At 31.4% G+C, this 22,860-nt stretch overlaps 4 protein-coding genes across 7 annotated transcripts; 2 read left to right on the forward strand and 2 right to left on the reverse strand.

Annotated features, from left to right (window-relative positions):
• Positions 1-6,673: 6,673 nt before the first annotated feature.
• On the reverse strand, positions 6,674-8,616 carry LOC108468955 (small nuclear ribonucleoprotein SmD1a). The gene is made up of 4 exons (XM_017769825.2): positions 8,467-8,616; positions 8,270-8,346; positions 7,018-7,209; positions 6,674-6,906 (listed from the first exon to the last, which is right to left on the reverse strand). The coding sequence occupies exons 1-4, from the start codon at positions 8,478-8,480 to the stop codon at positions 6,845-6,847; spliced, it is 345 nt and encodes a 114-aa protein (XP_017625314.1). The 5' UTR covers positions 8,481-8,616; the 3' UTR covers positions 6,674-6,844.
• A 1,633-nt stretch (positions 8,617-10,249) lies between these two features.
• LOC108468529 (probable aspartic proteinase GIP1) lies at positions 10,250-11,912 on the forward strand. Its single transcript, XM_017769408.2, has one exon. It carries the CDS (start codon positions 10,250-10,252, stop codon positions 11,795-11,797), a length of 1,548 nt encoding a protein of 515 aa, XP_017624897.1. The 3' UTR covers positions 11,798-11,912.
• A 743-nt stretch (positions 11,913-12,655) lies between these two features.
• Positions 12,656-16,868, forward strand: LOC108469871 (uncharacterized). Of its 4 annotated transcripts, none has more exons than XM_017770953.2 (9): positions 12,656-12,791; positions 13,316-13,380; positions 13,602-13,764; positions 13,940-14,679; positions 14,912-15,085; positions 15,192-15,308; positions 15,547-15,726; positions 15,836-15,882; positions 16,078-16,868. In XM_017770953.2, exons 2-9 carry the CDS (start codon positions 13,333-13,335, stop codon positions 16,394-16,396), a joined length of 1,788 nt encoding a protein of 595 aa, XP_017626442.1. In that variant the 5' UTR covers positions 12,656-12,791; positions 13,316-13,332; the 3' UTR covers positions 16,397-16,868. The 4 variants fall into 4 exon arrangements, with proteins under 4 accessions (XP_017626442.1, XP_017626441.1, XP_052873924.1 ...); XM_017770952.2 differs by having other exon boundaries at positions 12,658-12,791; positions 13,928-14,679; XM_053017964.1 differs by lacking the exon at positions 12,656-12,791 and adding an exon at positions 12,854-12,886 and having other exon boundaries at positions 13,928-14,679.
• LOC108469873 (probable glutathione peroxidase 4) lies at positions 16,585-18,490 on the reverse strand. Its single transcript, XM_017770954.2, has 6 exons — positions 18,280-18,490; positions 18,099-18,175; positions 17,931-17,992; positions 17,677-17,795; positions 17,112-17,279; positions 16,585-16,872 (listed from the first exon to the last, which is right to left on the reverse strand). The coding sequence occupies exons 1-6, from the start codon at positions 18,331-18,333 to the stop codon at positions 16,837-16,839; spliced, it is 516 nt and encodes a 171-aa protein (XP_017626443.1). The 5' UTR covers positions 18,334-18,490; the 3' UTR covers positions 16,585-16,836.
• Between the last annotated feature and the right edge of the window lie 4,370 nt (positions 18,491-22,860).

Below are 22,860 nucleotides of genomic sequence, written 5' to 3' on the forward strand. Positions count from 1 at the left end.
AATAACAAAAATTTCTATCTTAAAAAAGTTTTTAGTTTAAATAGTAAAGATTATCAATTGAGTTTTAGTTTAATTAGTATTGACATTGTTGCCAATACAAGAGGATATGTATTCAAGTGTGCTGAAGCGCGTTATCCTCTTATTTAAGGGTTGAAAAAGGGTATAGATAATTTTAAGTGTTATATAAAAAAACAAAAATTAAGAATCGTATATTATGCATATAAAAATTCAAAATTCAATAAATTTTAACCAAAAGTTACGTATATTATGCATTTAATGTTAGACTCAAAAGTAGAGAGCTCAAATTGGAAAAAGTAGCTAAATTTAATAATTACATGTTGCCTTTAAGTATATCATGTATTTAATGTTAGACTAAAAATAGAGGAATTAAATTGAAAAAATTATTAAGCTTTTATTATTATTATTATTATTATTATTATTATTATTATTATGGTGCACGTTTTTATCATAGGATGGAGTAATGATTATGTTAATATAATCTCCTCTAACTTAAACAATGACCAAGTATACGATTTTCTCATGCAAATTCAATTTTGTTCAAACATGCATTTATTTAAATAATGTAAATTACATTCCTGAGATTTATGGTATACTCATAACCTGAGTGAAAAAATATTGTAAGAAATATATTTATTAAAAATTATATAAAAATCAATTCACACTCACAATGGTAAAGTTGAATGCTTTTTATGTACGGTGTTAGGGTCAATTCTTATTATGGTTTTAATTTTTATTGATTTGTTTATATATATAATGGTAATCTAGTGATTTTATAATTGAGTTGGTGTTCGATCGATCCTTAACACCAACTTAATAAAAGACTTAATATAAATATTAGAAATCCTATCACACACTCATGCGTATGGACACCATATATTTAGAACATAGATGCGCTTAAAATAATATATAATAAATAATTAAATGTATAGTTTAAAACTAATTAATTGTAATTACATATAAAATATGTAATATATTAAAATAAAATTAGTTTAAATTATGAGTAAAACGAAATTTAAACACATAAATACATAAGATAAACAATACTAAATGCACTACAATTATTTATTATTGTTTTATCATCAATCGTGAGTTAATGTCGAGTTGCCTTGTGACACTAAATCAATTAACAATATTATTAATATATACAACTGGTGAAGATAATAAATTATGTATATTAAAAAATGTATAAAAATATTAAAATAAAACTTTGATTAAATAGTAAAATTAAGATTTTAATACTCCGATTGATGCATGTTCAAATCTCAGTAATCAATTAATGTTTACTTTAGGACCATTAAACAACAACTGGCCAAAAAGAAAAAAGAAGACAACTACTTTGCTTCCCTATATCTGGGTAAAAAAACAGCAAGAATTAAACAAGACAAATGACTGTTCACTGTTTGCTTGATTTAAAACCATATTAAATATATCAATAAATAATTAGATATAGTGAAAAATTATATTGTACTTTTAAGAGAAGAATTTAGTTTAAACTTTAAAGATAATATTATTAAAACGAACAGTCATGAACTTTAAATATAAACTATAAAACGAATTTATATATTATAAAAGAAACTACATTAAATATTCAAATCTTTGGTAGCCAAAAATACAGTCAACCATCAATATTAAATGATACAGCGACAATTAATAACAATTATTGGAGCATTAATCTCTTCTTTTTTTTTCTTTTGAGTATTTGGGCATTAATATTCTTTCAATTGAGTATGTTGTGTAACACCCTTAACTCATATCCATCGCCAGAATATGATTACGGAGTATTACTGAAATTTACAGATCAAATACATATAATTTATATAATTTAATATTCATATAATTAAGTAATTATACTTACTTATTTTGCCCAATCACACATATAGGCCTACCTGTATTAAATCTACCAAATCAAATAATGCCTCAATATGCCTATTAGTATTCAGCATTCAACCATAACAATCATACATCAAACATATTAATGTCATATTTATAAAATTTAGCTTTAGTCTATACATGCCATTATAACCAAAATTTAGTTTATTATATATATATATCGAAATGAGCTGATGGATAGTGTGAGATATCTCCGCCAAGCTTCCAACCCAATAAGCTTCTAAATTACTAAAAAATAGAGAAAATAAAATAGAGTAAGCATTTAATGCTTAGTAAGTTCGTATAACGGGAAATTAACTTATCATTTAATTCACATTTAAGGTAAGCAAACTCAACATGCTCAAACCAATTTGGCCAAATGTCTAAACACATATCCTTACCAAACATGTTAGTCATGTATTTCATAGAAATATCAAGAAACATATATAAGCTCAATAATCAACAAATTGTCATATACATTTATTTTCCATATCATGTATCCATATAACATGTACAAATTATTTCCATATATTTCAGTAAATAGGGATAATGATTCATTTCAAATTCATATATTTTCTCATGTCAGGATTTTACCCGTTAAATCATTTAAAATATCGATGGATACATGGGTAGTACACACAAAGTGTACAAATCTGTAATCCGTCAATTCATATTCGGGAATGCTCATACGAGCACATAAACGGGAAACTCTTTCGAGCCATATAACAGGGAGCTTATATGAGCCATGTAACGGGAAGCTCTGGAGAGCTATTGATCGGAAAGCTTAAGAAAGAGCCTTTAATTGAGAAGCTCTAGGAAGCCATATATCGAGACGCTCATAAGAGCTGTGGTGTGTCCACAACACATGTAAGATCACAACCGATCTGGATGCTCTGAGTAGCTATTAACGAGAAGCTCACAAGAACCATATAACGGGAAACTCATGAGAGCTAAGTATCGGGATGCTCATAAGAGCTAATAACGGGACGCTCTTTCGAGTTGTGGTATGTCGCAACACATGCAGGGCCACAACCAATTCAAAAACCCTGTATCCATCGAATTTCATTTATTTAAACGGGACTTAATATTTGTCGAACATTGTCGGATATGTGACTGATTTTCATATATGTCAATTACACCATACATATACATAACATTCAATTCAAACATATAATTATATAATTTAATTGCACGAACTTACCTCAACAAGTGTTCATGGATTTGTAATCTACTAATCTGACATTTTTTTCTTTCCCTCGTTCTAACTCCGTACTTGATCTATCCGGATCTAATTAAGCCAAAATAGTTTGCTTGAGCTCAATACCCATAACTAGGGTTTTCATGTCTTTAATTTGGGAAACATGATGAATATGGTGATATTTTGTTATTTAATTAATTTATCATCTTTAATTATTTCATCTTTCCAATTTCATTCTTTTCTTTATTTAATTTTCCATTGATGACTAAGCATACTTATCTACTAACTCCTCTAAATGGTTTATTTGTCATATAAAGACCCCCAATTTTGAATTTCGTAGCTATTTGATTCCTCTAGATACTAGAATTCAACTTTTGCACTTTATGCAATTTGGTCCTTTCCCTCAAATTAAACATAAAATCGGTAAAATTTTCTTAATGAAATTTTCATACGATATTTCAATCATAATGCAGATCATGAAATAATATTAAAATTATTTTTCTTCCAGACTAGGATTTGTGGTCCCAAAACCACTGTTTCGATTTCATTAAAATCGGACTATTACATGTTGGGATTTGAAATTTCTTGAGTTATTTTGGTTTAGGAAATGGGAATACTAAGAATGTTAGTAAGATTTTTGCTTGGACTCTTGCCAATGGTAAAATTATTTTATAGTCCCTTTAAAAGTTGTTAGAATACAAAGTAATACAATGAAAAAGTTTGCGGTTTGGCCTTGAAAAAAAATTTAATTCAATTCTAGCCCTCTCAAAAGAAAATTCTATCTCCATCCCTTGGTGTGAGATCCAAGTTCTAAGTATTTCGAATTATTGGTCGGAGTCATTTTAGGTTCAGTTAATTATGAATTTGGGTCGATATAAATTTCAAATCAAATTAAATTTTGTTTGATCAATTTAAGGTGTATTGACTTTTTTACAATAAAATAGGGTGGTTCATATTCGGATTTGAGTTGAAATTGATAGGGGTGCGAAGGTAGAGGCCAATAGCTTTGGCCCTTTTGTTTAAATGGTCCAATTTCCTATTTATCCCCTCTAAAAATTTAATAATTAATTTAGCCCCTCGTTAAATCCTTCCATTAAATCTTTTAGCTCCCTCAAAAGAAAATTCCATTGTATCTCAATTTTGGGACACAAAATTTCTAATTTCGCCCTAGTTGATAGATTTACGAAATTCAATAACTTAGCTTACTGAAAATATAGATTTAAAACTCCGATCGGTCATTTAATTTTAGTGTTTGAACATTATGTGCACACTAATTCATAATTTCATTTATATATGCTCCAACTAAACTACCTATTAATTTGCTGCCATAAACAGGTTTGTGGGAAGTAGATGCCGCCGAGAATTAATATTACTAAAGGTATAGCCTAGTCTAGTCGTGTGGCGAGAAGGTGAAGAATTTCACCCATTTCAACTCGCCTCAAAACTTAATTTATATATCTCTTATCAGATTAGGTCTGAGAACCTATCAAGTTTGAGTTTTTTTGTCATCCCTAATTGTGGTAAGGGGTGAGTTAGAGTTCAGATTGATTGGTTTTTTTTTTTGAATTTTTAACTGTTCATAATAATTTGATTCAGTTTAAAATTTTAATTTTATACTAATTTTGTATTTAAATTTTTTGTAATTTTTTGAGGGAAGACTACACCCAAAATTATTAAACTATTAGTTTGTTTATGTTTTAATCATTCAACTTCAAAAAGTTATAAAATGTTCATTAAACTATTTGAAAGTTTTTATTTAAGTCATTCAACTGTTAAAATTCCTGCTATATGATATTCTCTATTCGCACAACTTGAACCAATCAAAAGCTGACTTCCTCCTCTTGTACAGTTATTTTTTCATGAAATAACTTTGAATGTAATGAATCTGCGAACCAAAATCTAAATAACTCTGACATTGATCGTCAAATAAACTTAGTATGCTCTTTTACTCATCAGTGAGTATTAATCTACTATATAAATAATCAAATTGTTCTTTGAAACTAGTTAGTCAATCGTTAAAAAAACATCTTAATAACTCACTTACATAAATAAAAAATTTCTAATAATTCTGTGAATATTTTATAATTTTTTTAAAATCAAGCCAACAGTTTAGTTATATTGAGTGTAGTGATTGTTTTTTGGGGGGTGAAATATACCATCAGAGTAAGAATGTTAGATGGGGAATTGGCGATGCTGAGCAGCGAGGCTAAGCTAGAAACGTGCGCTACACCTATTTACTGGTCTCTCTATGCCTCCTGGCCTAACCTTCTCACCAACCTTTTTATTTATTTGTTGTTTAACTTTGATAATGAAAGGTCAGCACTTTGGCCACATTGCTTCCAAACTTTCCCAATATTCCACTTCTATTTTTATACATGATTTTCGTGATTGTTACGATCCCAATCTAGAATTTCCACCCAAATCTGATTTAATCACAAATTTAATAACTCCAATTTAAAAATGATATCTACCTCTAATCATTTGAATAAATATTTGAAATCGGTAAAAGTATTATGGTGGTACATATGGCATGTTGTATGTAATTCTCTGGTTATTTTATCGGTCACACCAGTTTTTAATAGTAAAAATGGATGAAAATTTTAATTGAAATGGTCAATTTGTTCTTTGATCAAGGACTAACTGACTATTTTTAAAGTAGAGAATGTAAAATGCAATCTGACTACTAGTACAGGGTTTTCATGATACTTTTACTATATGAACCCCAACCTAAATTATCTAAGTTTAAAATGACACAGACTCAAAACAATTGAAACTCAAGTAAAATATTTTGAAACAACCAAAACTTGAGAAAAAAAAACAAATGAAAAATGTCAATTGAGTCTTAGCTTGGTTGGTATCGGGATTGTGGTCAATGTATGAAGACGTGGATTCAAGTACGCTAAAGTAGAGGTGTTCAAATTTCAGTTAAAACCAAATTAACTGACTGAACCGATCTAATTCGGTTAATCGATCAATTAACCAATCTAATTCGGTCAGAAGTTGGCTAATGATTTTTTAAAAGTTTGAGTATTAGTTAATTTGGTTCGAAATCGAGTAATTAACCGAATTAACCGAACTTAATAATTAATAATACAAATTATATGTAGTTTTAATTCGGATAATTCGGTCAAATGAAAATTATCAATTTTTTTTATGTTTTATGCTTATTTTAACAAAAAAATATAAATTTCAGTTAATTTGACTAACTAACTAAATTAACCAAAATATTTTGGTTCAGTTAATATTTTTGAAAAAATTTCGATTCGATTAAAAATTAAAAATTCAATTAATATTAGTTTAATTCAATTACAGTTTGAACAACCCTACGCTGAAATTAATAATTGATTAAGCTCAAATTCAACCGAAAAACGTGTACTAATTATGTCTTAAGATTTGAAAAAAAGTAAGGAATATAATTTAGGCACTTACACTGGTATTTTGAAGGGTAAATGTATATGAGAGATACCTCTATTATAGGGATCTAATTAAATTAGTTTTTTTACTGTTAATCCGAATTCAATAGTTTCTGACTTGATCAGATCCTATAAGGGCAGATTTTGAAAATAATAATTTAAAAAGAAAGAGTTCAAGGAATCTCAGGTTTTCATGATTAAGCTATCCAAACCAGGCCAAAAATCTCATAAAATAGAAAAATCCCAATACAACTTCCCTATAGTATTCGTAACATCACCAAAGGAATTCACCCTACAACAAAGCTGTCTCCATATCCAGCTGTCCCAAAAATACAGTGCATATTTAACGGCCTCGACCACGTCCACGCCCACGGCCACGACCCCGACCACGTCCCAAAGGCTTCCCTGAATTTGGAAATGCATAAGAGAGATCAATACTACAAAAAGAAAAAAACAAGCTTATACAAGTAAGATTAAGAACACATGGGAAAACAGCAAGAGAGAAACGGCAAATACCAGCTGTTGGCTTCTTAGGTTTCACCCTAGGTGTCTCTTCAACTAGCAGCGTCTCGAGATTTAAGCTGTCAGGCAGGATATAGTAGCGAATATTGTTACCCCGCACACTAAGGTGATCTAAAGTGACCGGATTTTTCCCTTTCAAAGTGAGTTTCACGGTTTTCAGATGGGTGTTCATACTGATATCCACACCTAAAAGAAATGTAGCAAATTAAACCAGTCATGAAAATTTGCATGCCAACAGGTGTAGGGCAATAAGGGCTTAAATACAAACATACACTCAACTTCTAATAAGCAAAAGAAACTATGCTGTTGAAATCTTATTGCCCGTAAATAAACCTATAATCTTTTATTATTTTGCAGTACATAACTGTACAAGCTTTCAAAATGAAGTAAAAACAAGTTCAATTGATTAATCAGGCAAGAAATTGCTATTATCAAGCACAGTTGCATAGTGCTGTAAATGAACAAGGCGTCCAATGAACAGTTCATGAACATATTCATGGACATGTTTGTTTAATATTCATCAACTTGTTCGTTTAACTTAAATGAACAACCATGAACACTTATACAAACATGAACACAATTCTGAAAATTTTAATGAAAATGAACCGAACATGAACAACTTAAAAAAAACAAATGAACATGAGCAGAAGCCTATTAGTTCAAGCTCGGTTCATTTACAACCCTACAGCATGTGGTAAGGTAACACGGATTCAATAGACACGTGTGCTAATGACGTGGGAAAAGTATGAATGATGTGGCATTTAGGAGACCTTTTGCTCTCTATTGATTCTATTTCTAACCCCCTCAATTTCCAAATTCTGGCCACCAAAATCACCACCGGCTGCCATACCAAAATCACCAAATTCCAAAGGCTCACATAACGGATTGCTGATTCATTACTAAACTTCATGTGATTCGAAGAATCGCTAATCCAATGCATCAAAACTACCATAATCATAGGTCCAATACCAATTCACCTTAAATATATAACACAATGCGTGAACACAGCACCTAAATCGATCCCCCAATTTTAAAGATAGTAATTAATTTAACCAAATAGTCCAGCCACAAAAAATACGCAATTGAGATTTAAATTATGAAATAAACCTTCACTGCCTATGGCACATTGCAAGATTTCTTTTTGGATATCAAGGTTTCACAAATTCGCTAAACGGAGGGTTTAGGGTTTAGCTAAACCCTTAAATTCGGGAAAAAAAGGAAAGGAGAAAGAGGAAAGAGGTGGAACCTGTGATGGTACCGTGAACAATGGTTCCGTTCTTAAGCTCAATCGATACCGTTTCATTGTTCAACTTCATTAAAAACCTGCTCACGACATTTCAAAATCATATATTAAGAATCAAAAATGATTTTTGTTTTTTAAAATTTTGCTACACATTCACTTCGTAAACACAAAGAAACGAAATTTTCAAAGCATAAAATGACCTGACGAGCTTCATGTTGAAGAGAGAGGCAGGGGAGAGAGAGCCAATGGCACTGTGGAAGGAAGCCGGAGAGAGGAGAAGAAGAACCTGCCAGGTTTGCTGTGGACTTGGGATTTTAGGGCTCTCGGGCCATAGCTAAAAGGGCCTTTTGACTTTGTTGACTTCACAAGAAACGACGTCGTAATTATGTAATAGTGTTTTGATGCTTGGGCCACATTCGTTTTAGTTATCAGCCCAACACTTTTTTTAGTATATATATGATTAGGGATATTATTTGATTCACTAATAAAATTATACAAGAAATTATTTTATAGATCTTTCTCACTATGTCATTTATGACCCTTTTTCAATTATTTAATGATATTTTAACAAAATTTTTCATGTCATTGACATAATTTTAGTAAATTTTTTATCTTGAACTATGAACCTCGAATCCTGAACTTGAACTTTAAACTCTAAACTTGGATTCAAATTTTGAGTTTGAGATTCAAAGTTTGAGTTCGAGTTTAAGATTTGAAGTTTTGGGTTTTAAGTTTAAGTTCAGCATTCAAAGTAAACAAATATCAAAATTATGTGTCAATTACATAAAAAATTATTAAAATATTATTAAATAATTAAAAAATAACCCTAATAAATGTGGTGGGAAGAATTCATAAATTCTTAAATTATATTACCAAATAATTACTTGGAATTGACAGTGTTTAAGGGAAAGCTGTCATCGTAAGTGTGCCTTACTGAGTTTAAACATAAATGAGGACAAAGTGATCATCGCCTCAACCACCAAGGTGAAATTATATTTATATTTTTAACAATATACTAAATAAACCTTTACATTATGTTTGGTTTAATATATTAGTTGATATTTAAATTTTAATTTTAATATTTAACCATTTTTTCTATTTTTAATAAATTAATTTTTAATAATTTATACAATTAAACTAATAAATAAATTGAAGGAAAATATTTCATCAAATTAATTGGACCGCGAATGGGGTGTTGGTTTTTAGATTATTTAGATGTAGATGGATGCTGTGCCTGGTTTAGTCATTAGTGCTTTCTTAGATGGTACATTTTGTTTTACTGTCCCTACAAAAGTCAAAGGCGAGCAATGGGATTCCCCCAACAACCAGGCCCAGCATCCAACTACATCTTTAAAATCACACTAACAAATAATTGATTATTTAGGTGAAATTATAGTTTTAGTTTTTAGGTAAAATTGTAATAGAGGTACTTGTGTTAGATGTTAAATTATATTTTGTCCTTTTTACTGAAAAATAATAAATTAGTCTTTATACATTAGATTAAAGAGTAAATTGATTATTTTTTATTAAAAACTCCATCCATCAATCCATTTGTACTATTAAAAACCAGTGTGACTAGCATATTAACCAAATAGTGACACATAGCATGAAATGTGTACCTCATGTTGATTTATAATGATAAGATTTTAATAATAAAAATGGATAAAAAAATTTTAATATAAGGACCAATTTACTCTTTGATTCAATGTATAATGGACAAAATGCAATTCAACTCCTAGTACAATGGTCCTTAGGGTAATTTTATCTTTTTTATTTTAATTTTATATAATTTAATAACTTTATTTTATAATATTATATGTTTTATTATATATTTTATAATATTATTATTAAATTTAAAATATCATAACCTCTAATTATTCTCCCTAAAATGTTAGGGTGAAATTTATAAAACATACTCATATATTCTGTTGATAATCATTTGAATTAAATAATAATTATGTTAAATTAAAATTTAGTGATTAAATGTTAAATTTTAGCATTGTAGAAGGATCAAAACAAGAGTTTGACCGATTAATTATAGCAAAGACTTCTACACGTGTCATTGTCTCCTGTCGTCGTCACTCTAGTCTTGTCGGTCCTTTGTGTTTCCCATCTGTTCAAAACTCAATTATACTCACTGATTCAGCTCACTCACTCACCGCCGTTGCTATTATTCAATCGTCACAAATCCCAGCAAAAACCATGCCCTTCCATTCCTTCTTTACCTTCTTCTTCTTCATATTTTTTCTGTATCCTTTCTCCATTCAATCACCAGCTCATGCCATTTCATTTGTATCACCAATCCAAAAAGACAATGCCACCCTCTTCTACTCCTTCACTGTCTATCTCAAAACCCCACTCCAACCCACACGCCTCCACCTCGACGTCGGCGCCTCCTTCTCTTGGGTGGCCTGCGACGCTGGCTACAACTCCACCACTTACCAACACATTCCCTGTGCTTCCCTTCTTTGCGATTCCCTCGGCCACAATCTCCCTTGCTCCGTCTGTTTCAATGCTCCGAGCCCTTCCTGCGCCAATGACAGCTGCTCCCTTTTCCCTGAAAACTCGGTTACCCGAAAAATAGCCCTCTCACCCGGCTTAACCGACTCACTCGCGTTGCCCACCTCGGACGGGTCGACTCAAGGTCCGCCGATTCTCCTTCCGGGTTACATTTTCTCTTGCTCGCCGAGGTCGCTACTCGAGGGTCTAGCTAACAACGTGACAGGACTTGCCGCGTTCGGTAGGTCGAATTATTCACTCCCGGCGCAGGTTAGCAACACATTCTCTGTTCCTCGTTGTTTTGCGCTGTGTCTCCCTGGATCCCCGTCGGATCCTGGCGTTGCTCTAATCGGATCCGTCGGGCCTTACTATTTTTCACCTCAAAAAACCGACCTCTCCAAATCACTCGTTTACACTCCCCTAGTTTTAAACCCCGTCGGGAGCACCGTCGTGACCTACGCCGGCGAACCGTCCGATGAGTATTACATCAATATGACCTCCATCAACGTCAACGGCAAACCAATTCAGATCAACTCCTCGTTATTAGCTGTCGACGAGAACGGATCCGGGGGGACAAAAATAAGCACGGCCGTACCTTACACTGTTTTAGAAAGTTCTATTTACAACGCTTTAACCAAAGCGTTTGTGAACGAATCGTCTGCATTGAACCTCACGGTGACCGACACTGTGAAACCGTTCGGCGTGTGTTATTCCGCGGCTGATATCACCGTAACTCGGGTAGGACCGGGGGTCCCGACCGTCGATTTCGTGATGCATAGTGATAATGTGTTTTGGAGGGTGTTTGGTTCGAATTCAATGGTGAGGATCAGGAGAGATGCTGGTGGAGATGTTTGGTGCTTGGGATTTGTTGATGGTGGGGTCAACCCGAGAACATCGGTGGTGATTGGCGGGCATCAGATGGTGGATAATTTGCTGCAGTTTGATCTCGACAACAGTAGATTAGGATTTACTTCCTCAGTTTTGCTGAAGGGTACCACGTGCTCTAATTTCAATTTCGCTTCAACAAGATAATTTGCATTTATTTGTTTATTTATTTTCCGTTGCTTCGATCAATTGTAGTTGGGGTAATTACACCTAAGTCATTCAATTATTAATGACTTTACATTTTGGCATTTAATATCAAAAAGTTTCTCATTAATTTATTGGAAAAGCTACAAGTTGGTCGCAAAGGACATCAGATGTGCATACGAGTAAATTTATAGTCTGATCATTTGATTATAAATTTGTTATTGAGCTATTAGTGTAAGTTCACAAACTCAATCTTGACAACGACAACAACTTAAAGCCCAAATCCTAGTAAAGTCACCGACAATCCCATGCCTTATCTATAATCCAATCAATTTAGCAACTGGAGCTATTACATAAATAAAATTTTAAATATTTTAATTATTACTTAATTAATATTAGAATTAATTATGTTAATTAATTATTTTTTGAATAATATTATTTTAGATTATTTCAATAATAATGAAAGGGTAAATTTTTTGGTACAATTGTTATTCGAACTTTAAAAATAAAATTATTTTAAGAATACAATTTATAATTTTATATTAAAATTACTTATTATTCAAAATATTATTAAAAAATACCATTCAAATGTAGAATCAATGATATTTAAAGTTTATCTAAATTAAAAAAATATTATTTTTATCCATTTAATTTTTTATAATATAAAATCTAAATAAGTTCATTTATTGTAACACTTAATGAACACAAGGAAGGTTCCGCTGACAAATACAAACCTTACATTACAAAGTGCCACCAATTCACAACGACCCGAAACGGTCAGACTCTTCGTATATAAATTAATAGACGAAAATACCCTCAAACAAAACCCTTAATTACGGTTATATCCAGTTCCTTAGCTGCGTAATTCTCCTCTCCCTCTCCGGCTTTTCCCACGACTATATATATAAATTGCAAATAACAAAACACTAAAAAATTAATTATAAATCAGAAATTAAAAAAATTAATTAGCAATCTCTGGTTTCACTTTCTCAAAAAGGTATGTTCTTTTTTTCTTCTTCTAATTTTTCATTTATTTTTATTTATTTTTTTGATATTTTCAACGATTAAATTTGCTCAGTCTTTATCTTGATTGTATGTATTTTTCTTTTAAATTTTCTTCGCTGCCAAACAGATTCATTTTTCTTAATTCGTTTTTTTCCCTTCGTTTCATGTTAGAAATCCTTTTGATTTTTCTTTCTGGTTTTATTGTTATTCTCCTTTGAAATGAAATATGAAATTTCTTTTTTTTCTTTCCAAGAATAAAATGTGGCTTATATTGTCCTTTTAATCACCAAACAAGCGTTAGGGTTTTTTGTTTATTTAATTCTATTTTATATTTAGATTTCTTCGTCATTAATTAATAAAAAATTGTCAATTGATGGTTTTTCTTTTGCATGGAAATGAATTTTCCATTATAATTATGATTCTTACTTAATTTTCCTTTTCTTGTTGTTTATTATGATATTGATTATACATATTTTGTAAAAAGTTCATTTTTTTATTCTTTTTTTCTGTTTGCAGCTTAATAGCTTTCCAGAATGGGATTCAATAAGGTTTTTCAATGCTTGCAGGATATATTTCCGCAGGTATTTCTTTTTCCTCATTTTTTTTGGGGGGTTATATTAAACACAAAAAAGGAGGTGTGAGTTGTGACCCTCTTTTTAAGTAATTTGTAAATCTTCTGGTTAAAGCTCAATGAGTTACTTCAGCTTTAAATTTTCCTTATAAATTCCCAAATTGCATCTCTGTATTTTGAAAATGTAACAAACATCCAGTAAAAAATAGCTTTCTTGCTTCTTTTGCACAGGTCGATTCTCGTATTCTAAAAGCTGTTGCTATTGAGAACTCTAAGGACGTTGATGCAGCTGCTGAGATTGTTCTGTCTGAGATTATACCTTACCTATCTAAACGAACTGCGGTTGCTAGTTCTTCCTTGCAGAACCAGAGTCATCGAATTGAACCAAATGAAGGTCAGCCTTCTTATTTGTGGAAGGTTTAGTTATTTTTTTGTTTGGTCTGTTTTTTGTATTAGAGGGTAAGTGCCACTTCATATGTGCATGTGTATCAGCTGCATATTGGCCTTTATTCCTTGATGTATTTGACTTGCTTTATGTCATATATGGGTTTTTGAAGATGCGGCTATAGAAGAGGAAGAAAGCAATCAGTTGAGGCGGCGAAAGGTATCAGTTGGAAAAGGAACAAGCTCTTCTACAGAACCGTTGTTGGAAACAGGTGAAGTTGTCGGAGACACTTGTCTTACTGATTCTTCCAGCAATGTGGATTCTCTTGAGGCACAAAGTGCAGCAACTACTTCAAAATTCCACGACAACAATAATAACAAGGCTGCTGATATCGAAACTGAGGAATTGATTTTGTTGGGGAATACTGAAATTCAGAAAAGTAAGTCTAGTTTCAGCTGGAATGCTGCAGAGGTCGATAATTCTTTGCTATATGCAAATCTTGAAACTAAGGAGTTAGGTTCATCAAGTCAAGACCGAACCACAGACATTGAAGATGGGTTTCCGAGGACGCCACAGGTTGCCCCATTTACCTCGGTTGATGATACGGCCCCACTTTTGGAGAATGGCAGCAGTAATGATAAGTTAAATTTTGATGGATCCGTGGATTTGAATGAAGATTTATGCAGAATCAGTTCATTAAATGGAACCATGGTAGGTGAAGAAAATGCTGTGAGCATGCTGGTTCCGTCATACTCTCAAGAACAATTGCCAGAAAGTTTTGTAGGGCTTAAATCCCAGCAGGGTTACATTGGTGAAATGAGTGATGTTGAGGATGAGACCTTCAACCCTGTTGTTAGTAGATCAAGTCAAACATGTAGAATTGACCTACTCGAAGAGATCATTGAAGATGCTAAAGATAACAAGGTACTCTTTGCTCTAAACTTGTTACTTTCTTTTGTCAACTTTGGAGGCTGTTTTTGGTTTGAGAATGATCCTATGCAATAATAATAGAACTTAGTCCATTATATCGTTGATCATGGCATGATGAATGAACTGATCTTTGAGATTTTGAACTTCTAATGTTTCTTTTTTCTTTTTTCTTTTTTTTTTGCTATTTTGGGAGGATGAACTGCTAACTTATAAGATTTTGGTTCAGAAAATTTTGTTTCAGACCATGCAATCAATTATGGACTTGATGAAAGAAGTTGAACTTCAAGAGGCAGCTGCCGAACAAGCAAAAGAGGAAGCCGCAAGGGGGGGCATGGATATTCTCGTCAAGGTGGAGGAACTTAAACAGATGCTGCCACATGCAAAGGAAGCAAATGACATGGTTGTGCACTTGTTGATAACCTAGATGTTTTAATTATCAAAACTAGAATGTAGTTTTACGATTTTTAAAGAGTATGAAAGCTTAGCCATTCGCCTTTGTTTTGCAGCATGCTGGAGAAGTATATGGCGAGAAGGCAATCCTAGTCACTGAAGTAAAAGAGCTTGAAAATCGCTTGCTCAGCTTGTCAGACGAAAGAGACAAATCTCTTGCTATTCTTGATGAGGTAATCTTGGAAAACATTAAACCTGGCACTTAGCTAGTCGGTTTTTAGTATAAATCTGTATGCCATTAATTGGCTTGATCAATATGTTTGTCCATGTGGATGGAATATGGAGAAGTAGAAAATTTATACAGAACAAACTCATAACATATATGGTGTATTTAACAAGAACATGATATTGATATGAAGAGCTTTGAGCTTGTTATACTCTCATTTTATATCTTTATAATATTATCAACAGATGCGTCAAACCCTCGAAGCTCGACAATCTGCCGCACAGGAGTTGATGAAAGCAGCAGAGCAGGAAAAGCTGGAAAAAGAAGAATCTGCTCGTAACGCTCTTGCTGAACAAGAAGCCATTATGGTGAAAGTGGTCGAAGAGTCCAAGATTCTAAGGCAGGAGGCAGAAGAAAATTCCAAGGTAGCTTTCATTTCTGTCCACTCTACTAAAATTTGTTTAGACTTGACAAAGTTTAAAATAGATTACTTATTTTGGACTTACGTACCCTTTTGCATATGCTCCGCTGCAGTTACGTGAGTTTCTTATGGACCGTGGCCAGATTATTGACTCACTACAGTAAGTATAATTCTGTTATACGTATAGATTCTTGGTTGGTAGGGTGAAATAAATGATCGCTGTATGTATGATGGTTATGCCTCTGGTATTCTGTATGAATTAGCACGAGAATGGATCGATGCATGCGAATGCACTATTATTTGTTGATACAGTTCTAGCTATCTTCCAATAAACATTTCCTTTTTATTTTTGCAGAGGAGAAATATCTGTTATTTGCGAGGATATAAGGTTGCTTAAACAGAAGTTCGATGACCGTATTCCATTAAGCAAATCAATATCCTCAAGCCAAACCAGCTGCATCCTGGCCTCATCCGGTTCATCTCTGAAAAGCAGATCAACAGATCTTGGTTCCAGCCAATGGGAAACCGCTAAAACACCGGAAAAAAGAAGCCCAACACCATCTGTTGACGGACAATCTCCAAAGAGCAGATCATTGGACGAAAGATCCAAAGTTGATGGAAAAGAACTATCAGATGATGGATGGGAAATTTTCGACAAAGATGCTGAATTCTGAGTTTGTACACTGAAGCTATATGAATCGACGATGCATCATAAAAAAAGGTTCCCGGGTATTAAGAACAGTTACTAGACTGTTTTTTTATCGTAATAACCTCGACTTAGTTGCTATTTCTATAGCCATATATAGCCATTTTTCTGCAAACATATTATATCTCTGTTAGTGGCAAATACTATTGGCACAAGTTTTGTTCAGCATTAAACACACATATATATTGAATGTGAGTGCTTTATTTTCAGTCTATATCTTGGCTCTAATGCAGCAAAGAAACTGTCTAAATGGTAATGAATGTCTTCACATCAACATAGAAAATTAATTTAAAAAAAAAACGATAATCCATTAAACTAAAAACAATATGGGAATGAACCAACACTTTCATAAATATAATATTATTTTTCTAATTTCCATTCCCTCACTGTTAACTCTTTTTATAACTTTCACATGTCCACTCCCAAAGCTTTCTTGATGTCAGCCTGTAAGCAAAGCAACACAGCAGATAATTAGTGTACATTATCATATATAGGGTATAGCAGAAGTCGGTTCAAATCGGTTAATTCGGTTTTGTATGCGAGTAAAATAGGTTAAATCAGTTTCTTGTCTGTTATGAACCGATCATATTAGGGTATAGCAAAAGTCAATTTTTTTAAATAACGAACAATTGCTACTCTCTAAGATTGCAGATACACAAAGATGGGAGGGAGGGAGGGAGTACCTCAATAGCCAATGGCGTAGTGCTAGGGCCATAGCGAGCAAGGACATGGCCATCCTTGTCAACTAAAAACTTAGTGAAGTTCCACTTTATCCTATTTCCCAAGAACCCAGATTTGTTTGTCTTTAAGAACTTGTAGACAGGCTCTGTCTTTGGACCATTGACATGAACCTAAACATAGAACAAATAATTTAGCAGCAATGAGCAATGAGTTAGCAAATGCAAAGTCCCCAACATGTCCCTGTATTGAAGAAAGCAGCAAACATGATGAACAGTCAAAGCTTTCATTCATTCATTCATCAAAAATGAGCTGGTCATATGTATTCAAGTTAAGCCTAGTCAATTCGTGGATTGGGTTGGTTTTAAGTTGTAAAATTTTATGGTCATTTTAAGTTTGGGTCAATTTCGTGTTTATACTTTTGGATCGGATCAATTTAAGTTACTTGTTGGGGTTGTTTTATGTCCGGATTCAGTCAATTTAAGTTGGGATTAATTTAGGTTCAAATCAATAAAACAAAATATGCAGCTAGAACTAAGGATACACACACATACATACATATTTCATTACCTTTTGGAAAATAGGGTATTCAGCCTTGTATCTTGTACAAGCAAATTCTTGTGCATCTTGACTGGTACCAGGTTCTTGGCTCAAAAACTGATTGCATGGGAATGCCAAAATCTCCAGTCCTTCCCATCACAAACACAAAAAAAACACAACCATCTTCAACAAATCCAGGAACAAAAATTGTAAAAAAGAAAATCATTTACCTGTTCATATAACACAAAATACCCTAGAAACTAATAGTTACAAAAGGAACTAACCTTGGTCCTTGTATTTGTTGTAAAGATCAGTCAACTGGGTATAATTTGAATCAGTGAGTCCACTGTTCAAAAATCACAAAGGTGGAATCTTTATACATTTAATAAGAAAAAACACTAAAAAAAGTTTTTAAAAAAAAGAAGAAAAATTAGAAAAAAGAGAAAAAGAACCATTTAGAGGCAACATTAACAACAAGAAGAGCTTTTCCGTTGTACATACTAAGGTCAACATCTTGGTTTTTGTAATCCTACAAACACAAATATATAACATAGTAAAAAACCTTCAAACATCAAAATCATTCACCTTAAATCTAAACATTAAAGCAAAAGAACAGAAAGAAAGAAAACCAACCTTGACTGTAAATTCATGGATTGATTTTTGAGGAACTGATTCAGAAGCACCCATTTTCGTGTTTTGGGTTATCAAAAAAGTAATCAACTTTTGGGTTCTTTGTGAACTTTTGTCTGTGATTTGGGTTTTTTTGTAGCTGTTTTTTTGGCTGCAATATATATATGGGAAGAGAATCAAGAGATTGGGTTTAAAAAAACTGCTTTCTTTTTTGGGTTTAAAATTAAAAAATTGAAAAGATTATGTAATGAAAAATGACACCTTATTATTAAATTAGATAATGAAATTATCGTTTATTTCACCAAATTTGGAGCACCGAAGTTATCTTCTTCCCCTTTTTTTGACTTCTTCTGCACGTAAGTTTGGTCCACCGTAATTAATTAGCAAATCTAATTTTAAACTTAAATGCTCTTTGAAAATTTATGTTTTTCTTGTTAAACTATTTACGTCCGAATATTAAAAATTATATTGCATTTTATTTTTTTACTCAAACGAGAAAATTTTTCTGGAAAATCAATTCTTCCGTTAAAAATATCATTAATTTTTATTATTAAAAATTAGTTATTGTACGTTGGCATGAGATACATGTGAGACGTCATGTGTTATTGTCTAAATGTTCCGTCAACCACGTCATTTTTTAACCATGCAAATGGATAGAATTTTAATAAAAAAAATTAATTTACTCTTTAATTTAACGTTTAAGGACTACTTTACCCGTTAATACTTTTATCATTTTATGTTATCGAATCACTGGACTTCTATTTAATCATCCAAAAATGAAACCTATTTCCAAAAATCATGGAGCTTTTAGAGTAGATAGAATAGTTTTTAGGTTACTAAACTATTCGATACTTAAATTTGATTTCAATAGTTAATTACGTACGCAAGTTTTTCTTTGTCCTGATTTGGTGCCTTATTCTAGCTCTAATATACAAGTTGATATTTGAGTTTTTTTTTTTGTCTCAATTAAGTACTTATGTTTATTTTTTTTACTAGAGCAAATGTATCAAATAATTATTTGGTCATATGTTACAGTTTGATCTTGATATTAAATTGATTATTGAAGTCAAACTTAAATACCAAATTGAATAATAAAACTAAACTTGAGTACCAATTAATATATTAACCTCGCTTTTAGATGCTATCATTATATAATATAAATATCATAAAATAATATAAACTAAAGCATATAGTAAAATTATATGTATAATTGTATCAAAATTTATATAAATATAAATTATCATTTTTATATAAAAATTCATTTAGATTTATTTTAACGTATCAATTTGAGATTTGAGTCAACTCATATTCATAAAAGTTTATTCCAAAAAAAATCAATTATTTTCATGAATTAATTTGAGTTGAGGTAAATATTATGAAAAATTAGTTTAATAATATATATTTTTAAAAATCACGAGTTTAGTTTTAATGTTTAATTTGATTTTTTTTTTTTGTTTCAATTTGGTATTAGAGTTTGGCAACAAAGTTTACTTTAGTACCTGAGTTTTTTGAATTTGACACCTGAGTTTTTCTTTTTTCTCGTTTAAGCATTCGAGTTTGGCTTCAATGTTCAATTTAATACTTAAGTTTTATTTTTTTATCTCAGTGAAGTAGTTGTATATTTTTTTTACTGGAATGTATGTGTTAAACATTCATCGAGTTGTTTGGTTTAGGTGATAAATTAAACACTGAAGTCACACTCAAGTATCAAATTGAGACAAAAAATTTTACTATCAAATTGAATATTAAAACTAAACCTAAGTACCAAATAATATATTATTCCCTTACTAAAACTATATTACTTTTCATGAAGTTTGTGCTCCACAAATACCTCACATGTATGTATTTGTTTTCCTGTACGAGACAATTTTCAGTTTTTGTCTTCTCCGCAATAAAATAATAATAATAATAATAATAATAATACTTTGGAATTGGCAAAGCATACAACAAGATGAAGGATTATATTTGGGTTGGTTCAGATCCCACTTTTTATATTCTGCCGTTTAGAATAAACTATACCCAATGTTACAAAAATATTAGTAAATTATAATTTGATACTTAATTTTAAAAAGTTTTAAAATAATTGTTAAATTATTTGAAAATTTTTATTTAAGTCACCTGGACTGTTCTCCTCCTTTTATATGGTTCAATTTTTTTTTCAAGAAATAATTTTGAACATCACGAATCTGTGAATCAGAATCCAAACAACTTTTTTCTTTAATCTCCAACAGTAATTGTCAAAATGACTTGAAAATAAGGTGTTTTCTTTTACACGTCGATAAGTACTGATACACCATACCGATTATCGAATCATTGCTTAGTGCTCACCGGTCTAGCTTAAGAAAAAAAAACTTAATAGCTCAGTGACAAATAAAAACTTTTAAATATTTTAGTGATTTAAATGAAAACTTTCAAATAGTTAAGCAATTAATTTATAATTTTTTAAAATTAAATGACCTTAAGTGTAATTTATTCTAAAAAATATATAAAATACTGGTTACAGCCAAAATGTGGTTTTTTAAAAAGAGATGGCTAGCAAAATAGAGGGGCTGCTAAAGAAAAAGCCTAATTTGAAAAAAGGAAAAAAAATAAAAACCTATAGAAATATATTGCCTATAGGGCCGTTTATGAAATAAATTCACAAAATAGTTAAATATAAAATTTAGATATATAACATGACATGATGATGCGGTGATTCTCCTATTTTGTTATAACGGTCAAGTTTATATTAGAATTAATTTTTATGTTTTACTTTAATTTTTATGATAATTTTTCACTTTTTCAATAAAATGCTTCAATTTCACGTGAAAAAGTTATTAATTATATTTTATTAAATAAAATAATCTTTAACAAATGGAATTAATAATATAAATTTAATAAATTATTAAGTTCTCTAATTAAATATTCTCCTATGAATTTGAAACATCATAAATATATAAATTGATTACTTTAATTTAATAACTCGTGATAAATTAATTAATTTAATATAAAAACTCAGACTAATTAATTGAACTTATTATATTTATAAACTTCATAATTAGGTATGTGAATGAATGCGAAATAAAATATGCATAAAAGTAATAATGTGGGCACCTACTATATGTATTTTAATTTTGTTTATTTGATTCTCATCCTTTTTTTTTAAACATAGTGAAAAATAAAATAAAATAAAATAAATAAAAATAAAGAACACATAAATTTTACGTGGAAACCCTTTCGAAAAAAACCACGGCGAGAGAGAAGAAAATTCACTATGTCGAAAAATTTTTACTCAAATACAAGAGGAATAGACTATGTCTATTTATAGGCTTGCAAAGCCATATTCTAGTAGGATTGAAACACCTTATCCTAATCAATATAAAATAGATGGAGTTTAATAAGGTTTAAAACCTTATTCTAAAATAAAATAAAAGAAGTCTAGTTCTATATGGATTTTACTTTTATTTTATTTTCCATCGTATTTTATTTAAATAAGAATTTGGGTCACTTAATTCTAACAATCTCCACCTTGACACAAATTCTCAATGAACAAGTTCTTCATCGCGAACTTTCAATAAACAAGTTCTTCACCTCTTCCAAAAACCCTTAAGGGTTTAACTTCAACAATGAACACCAACCAAGTCTCGAGCAATGCTCAAACTTGGTTATAGGAAGTGACTTAGTCATCATATCTCGCAGGATTTTCATGAGTGCTAATTTTGCTCACAACAATATCACCACGAGCAATAATATCACGAACAAAATGATACCGAATATCAATGTGTTTTGTTCTCTCATGAAACATTTGATCTTTTGTAATAAAGATGGCACTGATCGTCACAAAATATCGTCTTGATTTGAAGGTCTTCATTGAGTTCACTAAATAGTCCTTCAACCAAATAGCTTCTTTACAAGCCTCGATGAATCGCCATGTACTCACGATCATGGTAGACAAAGCGATCGTAGTTTGCAAAGTGGCTTTCCAACTAATTGCACAACCTCCGATTGTAAAGACGTAACTCGTGAGAGATCTTCTTCTATCAAGGTCTCCAAGAAAATCAGCATCAACATACCCTATAACTCCATCTTTAGTTCTTCCAAACTGTAAGCAAACATTAGTAGTGCCTCGTAAGTATCTTAAAATCCATCGAATCGCTTTCCAGTGTTCTTTACCAGATTCGCCATGTATCCGCTAATTGCACCGATCGCATATGATAAATCGGGACGTGAACAAACCATAGCGTATATGAGAGATCCTCTCGCACTAGAGTATGGAACATGTGACATGTACTCAATCTCATTATCCGATTGAGGAGATAAGGCCGATGAAAGTCCGAAATGGGTTGCTAAAGGAGTACTAACAAAGCTTAGCACTCGCATATTAAACTCGCAAAGAACTTTCTCAATGTACCCTTCCGACTTAGGTACAATTTACTTGCTTTTCTATCTCGAGAATCTCCATACCAAGTATCTTCTTTGCTGGTCCTAAATCTTTCATCTCAAATTCTTCACTTAGTTGGGCTTTAACCTTTCTTATCTCTCTTTATCTTTTGTCGCTATCAACATGTCATCAACATAAAGAAGTAGATACACAAAAGAACCATC

The sequence above is a fragment of the Gossypium arboreum genome, chromosome 8, assembly GCF_025698485.1.
Source record: "Gossypium arboreum isolate Shixiya-1 chromosome 8, ASM2569848v2, whole genome shotgun sequence".
In the NCBI taxonomy this organism is placed as follows: Eukaryota; Viridiplantae; Streptophyta; class Magnoliopsida; order Malvales; family Malvaceae; genus Gossypium; species Gossypium arboreum.